Raw genomic sequence first — 13,488 nt, 5'->3', positions numbered from 1 at the left:
GCTCCTCCATCGCCCCTACATCGCTCCTACATCGCCCCTACATCGCTCCTTCATCTCTCCTTCTTGAAATTTATATTACATTGTACTTTGATGGCCCCTACATCGCTCCTCCATCGCCCCTTCATCGCTCCTACATCGCCCCTACATCGCTCCTTCATCTCTCCTTCTTGAAATTTATATTACATTGTACTTTGATGGCCCCTACATCGCTCCTCCATCGCCCCTTCATCGCTCCTCCATCGCCCCTACATCGCTCCTTCATCTCTCCTTCTTGAAATTTATATTACATTGTACTTACTTTGATGGCCCCTACATCGCTCCTCCATCGCCCCTATATCGCTCCTACATCGCCCCTACATCGCTCCTTCATCTCTCCTTCTTGAAATTTATATTACATTGTACTTACTTTGATGGCCCCTACATCGCTCCTCCATCGCCCCTTCATCGCTCCTTCATCGCCCCTACATTTTTCCTTCATCTCTCCTTCTTGAAATTTATATTACATTGTACTTTGATGGCCCCTACATCGCTCCTTCAAAATTTGGAGATGGAGCAATGGAGGGGCGATGGAGGGGCGATGGAGGGGCGATGGAGAGGTGATTGAGTGGCAATGTAGGGGTCATCTAAGTGGAATGTAATATAAATTTGGAGGAGCAATGAAGGGGCGATGGAGGAGCGATGTAGGGGATGTAGGGGCCATAAAAGTACAATGTAATATAAATTTGGAGAAGGAGCTATGAAGGGGCGATGGAGGAGCGATGTAGGAGCGATGTAGGGGCGATGGAGGAGCGATGTAGGGGCCATCAAAGTACAATGTAATATAAATTTCAAGAAGGAGAGATGAAGGAGCGATGTAGGGGCGATGTAGGAGCGATATAGGGGCGATGTAGGAGCGATGTAGGGGCGATGGAGGAGCGATGTAGGGGCGATGGAGGAGCGATGTAGGGGCGATGGAGGAGCGATGTAGGGGCGATGTAGGAGCAATGAAGGGGCGATGGAGGAGCGATGTAGGGGCGATGTAGGAGCGATGAAGGGGCGATGGAGGAGCGATGTAGGGGCCATCAAAGTAAGTACAATGTAATATAAATTTCAAGAAGGAGAGATGAAGGAGCGATGTAGGGGCGATGTAGGAGCGATGAAGGGGCGATGGAGGAGCGATGTAGGGGCCATCAAAGTACAATGTAATATAAATTTCAAGAAGGAGAGATGAAGGAGCGATGTAGGGGCGATGTAGGAGCGATGTAGGGGCGATGGAGGAGCGATGTAGGGGCCATCAAAGTAAGTACAATGTAATATAAATTATAAGAAGGAGAGATGAAGGAGCGATGTAGGGGCGATGTAGGAGCGATGAAGGGGCGATGTAGGAGCGATGAAGGGGCGATGGAGGAGCAATGAAGGGGTGATGGAGGAGCGATGTAGGGGATGTAGGGGCCATAAAAGTACAATGTAATATAAATTTGGAGAAGGAGCGATGAAGGGGCGATGGAGGAGCGATGTAGGAGCGATGTAGGGGCGATGGAGGAGCGATGTAGGGGTCATCAAAGTACAATGTAATATAAATTTCAAGAAGGAGAGATGAAGGAGCGATGTAGGGGCGATGGAGGAGCGATGAAGGGGCGATGGAGGTAAAGGACTATGGAGGGGCGATGGAGAGGCTATGAAGGAGCCATCATGGGGCTATAGTATAGCCTCTTATCATAAGAGGCGATATTAACGCCCCTTCAAAGGAGCTATTAAGAGGCCATGAAGGAGCTATAGCATAGCCTCTTATCATAAGAGGCGATATGAACGCTCCTTAAAAGGGGCTATCACATCGCTCCATATGATAAGAGGCTATGCTATAGCTCCTTGAAGGAGCTATAGAAAATCATCGCCCCATATGGAGCGATGTCATGGAAAGGACTATACCCAAACTTTTAAACGCAAATGTAAAAATAATTAGAGTGTTTGCTTATTAGTCAATAGTTGTTATCTATACCCCTCTCATCTTTTTAAAATTGTCCCTGGCCCTCAGCGCACCAAACAAAAACTTTTGTATTAGACACAGCCAAATTGGTTGAGCCGTTTAGGTGATCTTAATTTAACGAGACTAAGTCTGAAGACTTACCATTTAATTTTAAATCTATTATGAAGATTGAATGAGATATTGACTTACCATCACTCTGTATAATTCTTTTCAGATGATCAGCAGCCAAAAATCTGAGCGCTATTTTGAAGGGTGGCCCCAGTCTGTGAGGAAAAACAACACTTGTATCTACCACTGTATTGTGTAGCATCTGAAATATAAATATTATGGTTGGGCCGGATACTTTTTTGGCCGGATACCAGATATCCGGCTGATTTATAATGCCAGAAATCCGGTATATGGCCGGATATCCGCAAATTATCGGATACCCGACCGGATAACCAAATATCCGGCATTATAAATCAGTATCTGGCTGGATATTGAAAATGGCCGGATGTCTGGCAAATCCGGATTTCCGGACCAACTCTAATAAATATTATTATAACAAGCTGACCTAAAAACAGACAGAAGTACATACTAACAAACGTACAATTAAATAACATACATACTGACAATCATACAGACCAACAAACACTCCAAAAAACATCCTCATTATATGCATATGCAGGGGAGTCTTTATAAAAAAGTCTCTTATCATGAAGGATATGAAATTGTTATTTATATCCGTATTAAAATGCGTCAATTACGCAATAACAATTATCTAAATTTTAAACTGGAACAATTTTGTTCAATGGCAGCATAGATTTAATTTGAATAGAATAGGAAGGTGTTTTAATCTATGCTTAAAAAAACTGCTTTCGATCATAAATATATTTCTGTTGCATAAAATAACCATCTTCAGTACTTTCTTGTAAAAGTAAATCAAGCAAAACAAGATTGGCCAATTTATACTTGAATACTGAATAGCCATGTGTCTTTTTTCATAGAGCTCAAATCAAGGACATGAAAATATAATTAAAGCTAGATAAACAATCTTTAATAATTACTTAAAAAGCCGCTTCGCTGTTGAAAGAATTAAATGATAAGAAATTTTATTGCATGACGCAAAGATTATTATAAAAATATTGTCAGAAGTCCGGGTTAACAATCTTTATTTATTTATTTATTAATTTCAATGATTTTTACATTTTACTAGTATCATGTACTATTCAATTTCTTTGCAAGATATTTATACATTTACACAATGTTAAAAAAGCGACAATGCGAGATATAAAGCTAAAGGAAGGACTAATATTCCACCTCCCCCTATCCCTAAATTAACAAAACTAACAATCTTTCAGTAAAAGTAAAATTATACTTATAGGGTAAAGATAAATTTTCATCAATTAACCCATTCCTAAGCTATGGAAAGAGAGTCTTTTGGCTTTATCCTTTATGAAAATTTCTTCAATATATCCTTAAAATATCTTAAGTTTTTTTCTACTAATGATTATCATTCTCTTTTAGTTTACCTGAAAAGGATATCAATAATTATTGTGGATCCAAATGTATTATTATTTTAACTTTGCATTTGAAGCTTCATAATCCGACCCTAAACCTTGACAAATCAAGATATCAAGATTTTTGTTGTGCTTCTTATGAAAACAACTGTCTTTGTTTAAACCTTACCCTTAAAGCTTTGAGATACAACCATAATCTCTGACCATTCAAAATATCTTTGCTGTGCTTCATATGGATACCCTTGTCTTTATTAAAAACTCACATTTAAAGCTTTGAGATCCTAATCTGAACTCTACTCTGTTATAATATCTTTACTGTGCTTCTTATGGACGCATCTGTCTTTGTTAAAAACTCACATTCGACTCTGAACTCTGCTGTATTACTATGAGAATATCTTTTTTTTGTTGGACACACTTGCCCTTGTTAATAACTTACCTCAAAAGCTTTGAGATATATTGAGAATATCGTTGCTGTGCTTCTTATGAATACACTTGTCTTTGTTTAAACCTTACCCTTAAAGCTTCGAGATCAGACCCTATAATCTGCTCTGTTGGACTATCTTTTCTGTGCTTCTTATAGATTAAATTGTCCTTTAAAAAACTTACCTTTAAAGCTTTGAGATCCGACTCTAAACTGTGACCTATCAGAATATCTTTGGCGTCAAACTTCATCAGTAACACAGCCTACAAAATACCAAAAGTTATTTTTTTATAGGAGAATCATTACCTTATCTTAATTTTATTTTTTTATGTAAGGAAAGATTGATTTATTGTCCAGAGTTAGAATTAATGTTAATACTTATTATAAAATTTTTAACTCCATGTAAATTGGATGCCATAGGCAAACTCAACATTTTTATAAAGAGGGTGTAAATGATTCCCTCGCCCCCCTTTTTAGATCAATATCCCCCCCCCCCCTCCTCGAAAAAAATACACAAAAGAAAGAAATATGCATTTCCCCTACATTAAATAATAACTAGATATTTTTAAAAATTTTGAATGATTTCCAAGAAATGTACTTGTAAATAGATAATATTTATACTACTACAAGAGCGAATACGTAGACATGAATAGTAATAGGGTTATAAATAGACTTGTAAGTATAATATTAGCTTACATGGTGTGGCTTGTATCATACAAAAAAAAGATTGCTTTAAGCCGTTGAATAAGTGTTTAAAAAAATTCAGGTTTTACAATTTTTACCTCAATAATATTCTAAATAAAAGTAATAGGATGTTTTATACCATTGTTTCTTTGTTACTTAATATATAACTAACCACTGGACCCATGGATCTTTGAAGAATAAGATTACAGTGCCACCTCCATTCTAGATGCGAAGCAGCTAGTCCAATCTCTATATGTATATATAGTAAATTCTTTCAAACGGCTATATATAATATAGAAATTGTTACGGTTACACTTAACCCTTACTTACACTTAAGGGAATACCCCTAGAGGTTTAAGCAGCAGCCTCAAAATTAAGCTATTTTTGAGGCTCAGTTTTACCTGCAAAAATATTGAATAAACAGTTTAAAAATATTTGTGTGCGTAAAACATCTAAATTTTCACAGATTTTATTTAGATTAATCTAAACAAATTATCTGACTCATTTGGGTGTTTAATCATGTCCACTAAAACTTTATAAATCCACAGAGGTTCAATGGAAAATAGGATATAACCACCTCCTATTGTATTAACTAAGAAAATAAAGCATACAATAGAATTCTTGCTGACAAGCCTATAAATTAGGAACTTTCGAAAGAACTAATATTTCAATAGCTTTTAGTAAAATCACATGATTTTTGAAAATATTTTACTATTATTATAAATTTTTATACTTAAGTTTGTTTTACTAAATTTCTACGGATGATAAAAGAATGTTTGTTTTAACAAACAGAAGTTGTACTTCAGTCAAAACTGGATTAGTTTATAAAAAATTCTTGATTTTGATAAGATTGATTTTTAAAGCTGCAATTTGAAGTAGATATGACCCTTTGTGTCTTTTCCAGGTTTGAATTATTTCAACTTCTATTCCTATCCATTCTGTGTCTATATTTACCTCCCCCCCCCCCCCCCCCCGAGTCCTTTTGCGGACGTGATTGATAACTTTCCCTTTATCTGTACTTTACTACTTATAGAATTTGAAATTCTTATTTGTAATTCGTCTCTTATTTGTAATTCGTCTCTTTTATGCAATTAAACAATTTTGTTCATACAAGAACAAACTCAATAAAACATAGAGCAATTACACATGATACATAGATAACATAATGTTTTTTTTTCGACATAAAACTAACATTATTTTACATTTCTTATTTAATTTTTATTTACCATAACAAAATGGCGTGCTTAACACATAGAGTTGTCAGTAAAATTATAGGTTAGAATTTCGGCCCAATATCGTATCATAGCCAAAGACGTTAAGAATAGTTCCTATAGCTGCTGTTTCAGGTATGCACATCAGTAAACAAAAGGGGTAGTTTCACGAAATGCATTTGAACTTAATTTAGTGAACCGCATATTTTTTTCCTCGTTAATTGGTTAAACTACATTTATATGGCATATATTTGAAAGAATCTTAATTTTTTACCACGTAGGCTTTAAAATATCAAGACTTGAAAATCGTCTTTTAAAATAGCATATATCACAAAAAGACGATTTTCAAGTGTTGATATTTCAAAAACTACGTGGAAGAAAATTGAAAATCGTTCAAATATATGCCTTATAAATATAGTTTAACCCATTAACTAGCAAAAAATATGTGGTTCACTAAATCAAGTTCAAATGAATTTCGTGAAACTACCCCTTTGGTTCATAAAAACACAAAAGATCTCATATTTTATGCTAATCTACCAGATGAAAAATAAACTGCCTATTTAAAATCATGAAGGCATATTAAAGAAAACATGAATTACCAAAACGGTATTATTTGTGTTAAAGTCACTGTACAAACATGCTCTGTAATATGAAAATGACATGTCGGGCGCCACGATACTGACATATAGTGGCGCAGCTACTCTCCAAGCCGTCAGTTGGTCAGTCTGTCATTCATGCAACTGGTAAGACCAGTCAATCAAACAAAAGCAAAAAGTAACTAAAAATAAGAAATAGACCCTAACATATTGATATCTGAAGTCATATTTTTGTATTCTAATTGATAGGGTTGTTTAAATGTAAACTCATTAAATATTTTTGATTTGCTTATGCTGAACTGTTTGTCAAATGATTGTCCTTGTTTATGTACATTTTATCATAAATGATTATAACATGTTAAAATTTATGAATATAAAGTTATTAGGAAATGCTTTAGATAAGAGGCGTGCGGAAATGGGTGGTGTTGAAAATGTTTAAACCCTCCCCCTCCCCCCCAATAAATAAATGGGAAGAAGTGGTCTCTAGACTGGTGAAAACTCCTTCCATTTGTGAAGTGTATATAAACCCTTCAATGATCATGGTGTATATTTCGGTTGACTTATCCCTTTGTTAATGGTAGTTTTCTTACAAACCTTAATATATAATACCACCCCCCCCCCCTCTAAATGAGACCCCTACGCAGGAGGGGGGAGGGGATGGTTGTACTTTACGCATACATCATTAAAAGTTCTGTGCACGCACTATGTCAAAGTAATAAATAAAGAATTTGAAATATGAATACAATGACAGAATAAATCCGTATTGAGATAAGAAAATATTTTTAACGTACTTTGTTGACGGTTATTTTATTACAATAAGTTTTTTTTTAAATAATTCATTTTAAACCCTTTTTAGTGTTTACTAAACGAATTTTTCTACATCTTTTTGTCACTTTTATTTTTTTCAAGCAAAATAATTCTAGAAATGAGTTCTCTTGGAAAGGTAGAGGTTAGCGAGACAGATAGAATCTTTTATCTATAATACAAAGTAGCTTGATGTCTGTCTGTCCGTCCGTCCGTCTGAAGCTTAAGATCTCGGTAACCACTGAACCGATTGGATTCTACTCTTCAGGGTATACACCTACTGGTCCTGTGGTGGTTTTAGGCTATTTTCTTGGGAGGTGGGACACCCCCAACCCCCCCAAAAACAAAACAAAAAACCCTCCATTTTTATTTTTTATTGCAGAAGATTTCCTTGGTCCTTTTTTTTATTGCAGAAGATTTCCCTGGTCCTTTTTTTTGCAGGAGATTTCCTTAGTCCTTTTACGAATTTCACCTTAATTTTTTTTATCACCTCCTGGGGCAAAGCCCCTAGATGCTAGGGGTGAAGCCGCTAGTATGATTATATTTTAATACGTTTGTCCTACTTGTGGACAAACCGGACGTATTACATGTACATGTTAGTGACTTTAGAAAAAGCACAAAAAAATTTACATATTTTTACCTGAACTTGAGTAATATTGGTTGTAACATCTTTTAAATCTTCCTCCGTGATGCCACTAAACCTAAAAAATTATAAGAATTAAACGTGTCCGCTAGTTGCAGGGTTCGAGTATTGGCTTAGGCAAAAATAAGCCTTTTCATTACTTTCAAACCTTTCAGACATACCATCTATAATACAAAGTAGAACGATGTCTGTCTGTCTGTCTGTTTGTTTGTAGCGAAGGATCTCGCTAACCGCTGAACCGATCGGGTTTTCCCTAACAGGGTAGCTTCTCATAGGTCCCAGGAAGGTTTATAACTATTTTCTTGGGGGGTGAGACACCCCAACCCCCCCACAAAAAATTTTTTTAAATCTTTTTTTAACTAAAATTAAAAATGAGTGGGATGCGGGGCAGCCCCCCCCCCCCAATTTTTTTTTTAAAAATCTAAAATAAGAAATTGGGTTATTAAATTCGACTGTCTCCTCCTCAAGTGCCCCTAGAGGCCTCTAGGGGCGTAGCTGCTAGTAGCTCATAAAGGAACTAAGAAGACTAAAGCCAAACCAATTGTAAAAGAGGACAAATAACCAATCCTTACTCAATAAATTACAAAAATTCTAAATCTTTACAAACAGACAGCAATTTTGGATTTATTATTACATGGATTTTAAATAAAGTGAAACTCGCAGCGGGTTAAAATAACGATACCCTCTTTACTTTATCCACTCCCCTCTTTCTGGATGATCGAACTGACCAATACAAGAGTTCCATGTTAGCAACAATTTTTCTCCTGTCATAATTTCTACGTATATTCTATATCCATTGCAGCAATCTGCCTAAAAGTAAAAAATAAACAAGCGTTAACACTGACCTTGTATTATAGTCGACAATTTCATTGTCTGGCTTCACCAATGACTCATAGATGACCTCGCCACCGGAGTTGATGACTGTCACGCGGGTCAACTCATTCCCCTGGGTCGTGTAACACATCTCACAATCAAGTGCGAATACCTGAAAAATCCACAACAAAACATCAGAGGTGATAATCTACCACTTTTCACCTAATGAGATTAGGAAATCGCATGAATTCTGCCCCCCCCCCCCAAAAAAAATGAATACCTATAGATTAAGATATTTCATTAATATAAAAATTTTCAGATAAATCCATAATGGATCTGGATGCTAAAATTATGGCCGATCTCATAATTCCTGATACAAATAACACATTTTCAGCACTGGCAGCACTCCTGCCTTGGATCTGCGATTGTACTCCTGCCAAGCAGCTGTGATAGAACCTCTGACAGGAAGCTACGACAGCTCGCTTTTAAAATCCTACTTTTCCAGCACTGGCAGCACTTCTACCAGGTAGCCGTGGCAGCTGGCTTTTAAAATATTACCTTTCCAGCACTGGCAGCACTCCTGCCCGGGAGCCGTGGCAGCGTGCTGACAAATCCCCGCATATTGTTGTAATCCAACACTTCTGTTACATGAGATTTTCCAACCTAAAATTTATATTAATCATAAATAATAAAAAGTTTAACAATGAATACATGTTAATCAAATTTGTCCCCTTTCCTTTGTAGCTAATAAACAAAATAATATCAATGTCAAAAAAGGCCGGGTCATACTCCTTAGGGCGTTGGGCACATAAAATTTGCACATGATTAAGCAAAATTTGTTTCATAGGTACCCCCAAATAAGATATCATAGTGTATTCAACTTGTATTCCGTCCTGAATATGCTAGTGGTCATAAAACCAGGCAACCCAACAGCCAGAGACTAACATTTTTATCAACACTTATTATAAAGTAGCTACGCTGTTAATAAAAAAAACTTACGACACATCCGCTACTATCAGCTGGCTGTTGGCAGCAATAGAAAGCGGTCTGGGAACCACCCAAGGCTGAAAAGGGTAAAGAATAATCAATACTTCTTTTTAATTTTTTCAAAAATACTTTCTCTGTTAATATGCTTTTTATGTAAAACAAGAATGAAGGATCCAAAAAAGCAAAGCTTAAACGAACACCAGAAAAAAAGTGTGTCAACGCTTTTAAATTATTTAGAAACCCTTAAAAAACATGATACCTAATATGGACATTATAAAAAAACATTTCAGTATTTGGTTAAAGATAGTTTCTATTAAAACGAAAAAATAATATCTCATACTTCAAATGTACATGATTTATATTCCTTAATTCGTAATTTATCTATTATAAACATTTAAAAATACATAAATTCATAGTTTGTTTCATGTTTAACTCGAAATAAATTATATAAAAACAACAAATATGCTTTGCTTAGAACATTGCACCTTGTTGATATGGAAATCAACAATCCAAAATCAGGCGAATTGAAATATAATATCATATAAAATTCAACTCGAAATTCTGTATCTTTTTATTTTGCTTGAATTCTTTTCATAAAAAATTTAAGTTTGCAAAAAGCTATTTATTGCTTTACAAATATTGCAAAAAAATACGGGCGCAATACATCATTATTAAGGGGGGGGGGGGAAGTTTTGCCACTTTCGCTTACTCCGTGATTATTGGGCTAGGTATTAAAGTTAGACTATAGGTTATTTGGGATAAAAGTTTACTTTTGGGTAGTAGCTCACGTATTTTTAATCATTTTTTGGATAACCCCACCCCCTAGCCCCCCGGGGCTCAAAAACCCCCTAAAAATGAACCTAACCTTAATTTTCTCAGGATCCATTTGACCAATAGAGATGATTTTTTAAACTTAAGCTTTTATGCGTGTAAACTAACTTCTAGTTTTTAACTCACCCCCCTGCCGCCAACCCCTAGCCCTCCGGGGCTCCAAAAAACCCTAAAAATGAACCTAACCTTAATTTTCTCAGGAACCATTTGACCAATAGACATGTATTTTTAAACTTAAGCTTTTATGCGTGTAAACTAATTTCTAGTTTAGAAGTCACCCCCCTGCCGCCAACCCCTAGCCCTCCGGGACTCCAAAAAACCCTAAAAATGAACCTAACCTTAATTTTCTCAGGAGCCATTTGACCAATAGACATGATTTTTTAAACTTAAGCTTTTATGGTTATAAACTAACTTCTAGTTTAGAAGTCACCCCCCTGCCACAAACCCCTAGCCCTCCGGGGCTCCAAAAAACCCTGAATATGAACCTAACCTTAATTTTCTCAGGAACCATTTGACCAATAGAGATGATTTTTTAAACTTAAGCTTTCATGGTTATAAACTAACTTTAAGTTTAGAAGTCAACCCCCCTTGTGCCAACCTCTAGCCCCCCGGGGCTAAAAAAAACCCCTAAAAATGAACCTAACCTTAATCAAAATTTCTTATTTGAAGAGTTAGATGTACACTTATTAAACCAAATATGCTTATTTTTGGATGTTATTGACATATTTGCTAAAAAAATTAAAATCGGCCTCCAGGTTCAGGTGCTGCAGGCCTCCAGGTCCACTCTGGAGACAGGTAAAATTAAAATTTCTTATTTGAAGAGTTAGAGGTACACTTATTAAACCAAATATGCTTCTTTTTGGATGTTATTGACATATCTGCTGAAAAAATTAGAATTGGCCTCCAGGTTCAGGTGCAGCAGGCCTCCAGGTCCACTCTGGAGACAGGTAAAAATTTAAATTTCTTATTTGAAGAGTTAGAGGTACACTTATTAAACCAAATATGCTTCTTTTTGAATGTTATTGACATATTTGCAGAAAAAATTAGAATCAGCCTTCAGGTTCAAGTGCTGCAGGCCTCCAGGTCCACTCTGGAGACAAGTAAAAGTTAAAATTTCTTATTTGAAGAGTTAGTGGTACACTTATAAAAACCAAATATGCATCCTTTTGGATGTTATTGACATATCTGCTGAAAAAATGAGAATCGGCCTCCAGGTTCAGGTACTGCAGGCCTCCAGGTCCACTCTGGAGACAGGTAAAAATTAAAATTTCTTATTTGAAGAGTTAGAGGTACACTTATTTTACCAAATATGCTTCTTTTTGTTTGTTATTGACATATCTACTGAAAAAATGAGAATCGGCCTCCAGGTTCAGGTACTGCAGGCCTCCAGGTCCACTCTGGAGACAGGTAAAAGTTAAAATTTCTTATTTGAAGAGTTAGAGGTACACTTATTGAACCAAATATGCTTCTTTTTGGATGTTATTGACATATCTGCTGAAAAAATTAGAATTGGCCTCCAGGTTCAGGTGCAGCAGGCCTCCAGGTCCACTCTGGAGACAGGTAAAAATTTAAATTTCTTATTTGAAGAGTTAGAGGTACACTTATTAAACCAAATATGCTTCTTTTTGAATGTTATTGACATATTTGCAGAAAAAATTAGAATCAGCCTTCAGGTTCAAGTGCTGCAGGCCTCCAGGTCCACTCTGGAGACAAGTAAAAGTTAAAATTTCTTATTTGAAGAGTTAGAGGTACACTTATAAAAACCAAATATGCATCCTTTTGGATGTTATTGACATATCTGCTGAAAAAATGAGAATCGGCCTCCAGGTTCAGGTACTGCAGGCCTCCAGGTCCACTCTGGAGACAGGTAAAAATTAAAATTTCTTATTTGAAGAGTTAGAGGTACACTTATTTTACCAAATATGCTTCTTTTTGTTTGTTATTGACATATCTACTGAAAAAATGAGAATCGGCCTCCAGGTTCAGGTACTGCAGGCCTCCAGGTCCACTCTGGAGACAGGTAAAAGTTAAAATTTCTTATTTGAAGAGTTAGAGGTACACTTATTTTACCAAATATGCTTCTTTTTGTTTGTTATTAAAATATCTGCTGAAAAAATTTGAATTGGCCTCCAGGTTCAGGTGCAGCAGGCCTCCAGGTCCACTCTGGAGACAGGTAAAAATTAAAATTTCTTATTTGAAGAGTTAGAGGTACACTTATTAAACCAAATATGCTTCTTTTTGAATGTTATTGACATATTTGCAGAAAAAATTAGAATCAGCCTTCAGGTTCAAGTGCTGCAGGCCTCCAGGTCCACTCTGGAGACAAGTAAAAGTTAAAATTTCTTATTTGAAGAGTTAGAGGTACACTTATAAAAACCAAATATGCATCCTTTTGGATGTTATTGACATATCTGCTGAAAAAATGAGAATCGGCCTCCAGGTTCAGGTACTGCAGGCCTCCAGGTCCACTCTGGAGACAGGTAAAAATTAAAATTTCTTATTTGAAGAGTTAGAGGTACACTTATTTTACCAAATATGCTTCTTTTTGTTTGTTATTGACATATCTACTGAAAAAATGAGAATCGGCCTCCAGGTTCAGGTACTGCAGGCCTCCAGGTCCACTCTGGAGACAGGTAAAAGTTAAAATTTCTTATTTGAAGAGTTAGAGGTACACTTATTGAACCAAATATGCTTCTTTTTGGATGTTATTGACATATCTGCTGAAAAAATTAGAATTGGCCTCCAGGTTCAGGTGCAGCAGGCCTCCAGGTCCTCTTTGGAGACAGGTAAAAATTAAAATTTCTTATTTGAAGAGTTAGAGGTACACTTATTAAACCAAATATGCTTCTTTTTTAATGGTATTGACAAATTTGCAGAAAAAATTAGAATCAGCCTCCAGGTTCAGGTGCTGCAGTCCTCCAGGTCCACTCTGAAGACAAGTAAAATTAAAATTTCTTATTTGAAGAGTTAGAGGTACACTTATAAAAACCAAATATGCATCCTTTTGGATGTTATTGACAAAACTGCTGAAAA

At 36.0% G+C, this 13,488-nt stretch overlaps 1 protein-coding gene across 1 annotated transcript in view; it reads right to left on the bottom strand.

The window, feature by feature from the left end:
* The window catches only part of LOC145313108 (uncharacterized), a 66,736-nt gene that overhangs the window by 4,011 nt on the left and 49,237 nt on the right, over positions 1–13,488 (bottom strand). The window contains exons 37-42 of the mRNA XM_080152371.1: positions 9,637–9,701; positions 9,196–9,300; positions 8,670–8,809; positions 7,822–7,882; positions 4,072–4,149; positions 2,156–2,276 (exon numbers count right to left, since the gene is read on the bottom strand). Of these exons, the coding sequence (XP_080008497.1) occupies positions 2,156–2,276; positions 4,072–4,149; positions 7,822–7,882; positions 8,670–8,809; positions 9,196–9,300; positions 9,637–9,701 (570 nt within the window). The remainder of the gene's footprint in view (positions 1–2,155; positions 2,277–4,071; positions 4,150–7,821; positions 7,883–8,669; positions 8,810–9,195; positions 9,301–9,636; positions 9,702–13,488) is intronic.

Source organism: Acartia tonsa, chromosome 3 (genome assembly GCF_053477335.1).
Source record: "Acartia tonsa isolate MP-2025a chromosome 3, ASM5347733v1, whole genome shotgun sequence".
Classification (NCBI taxonomy): domain Eukaryota; kingdom Metazoa; phylum Arthropoda; class Copepoda; order Calanoida; family Acartiidae; genus Acartia; species Acartia tonsa.
This window is presented reverse-complemented; position numbering and strand designations above follow the sequence as displayed.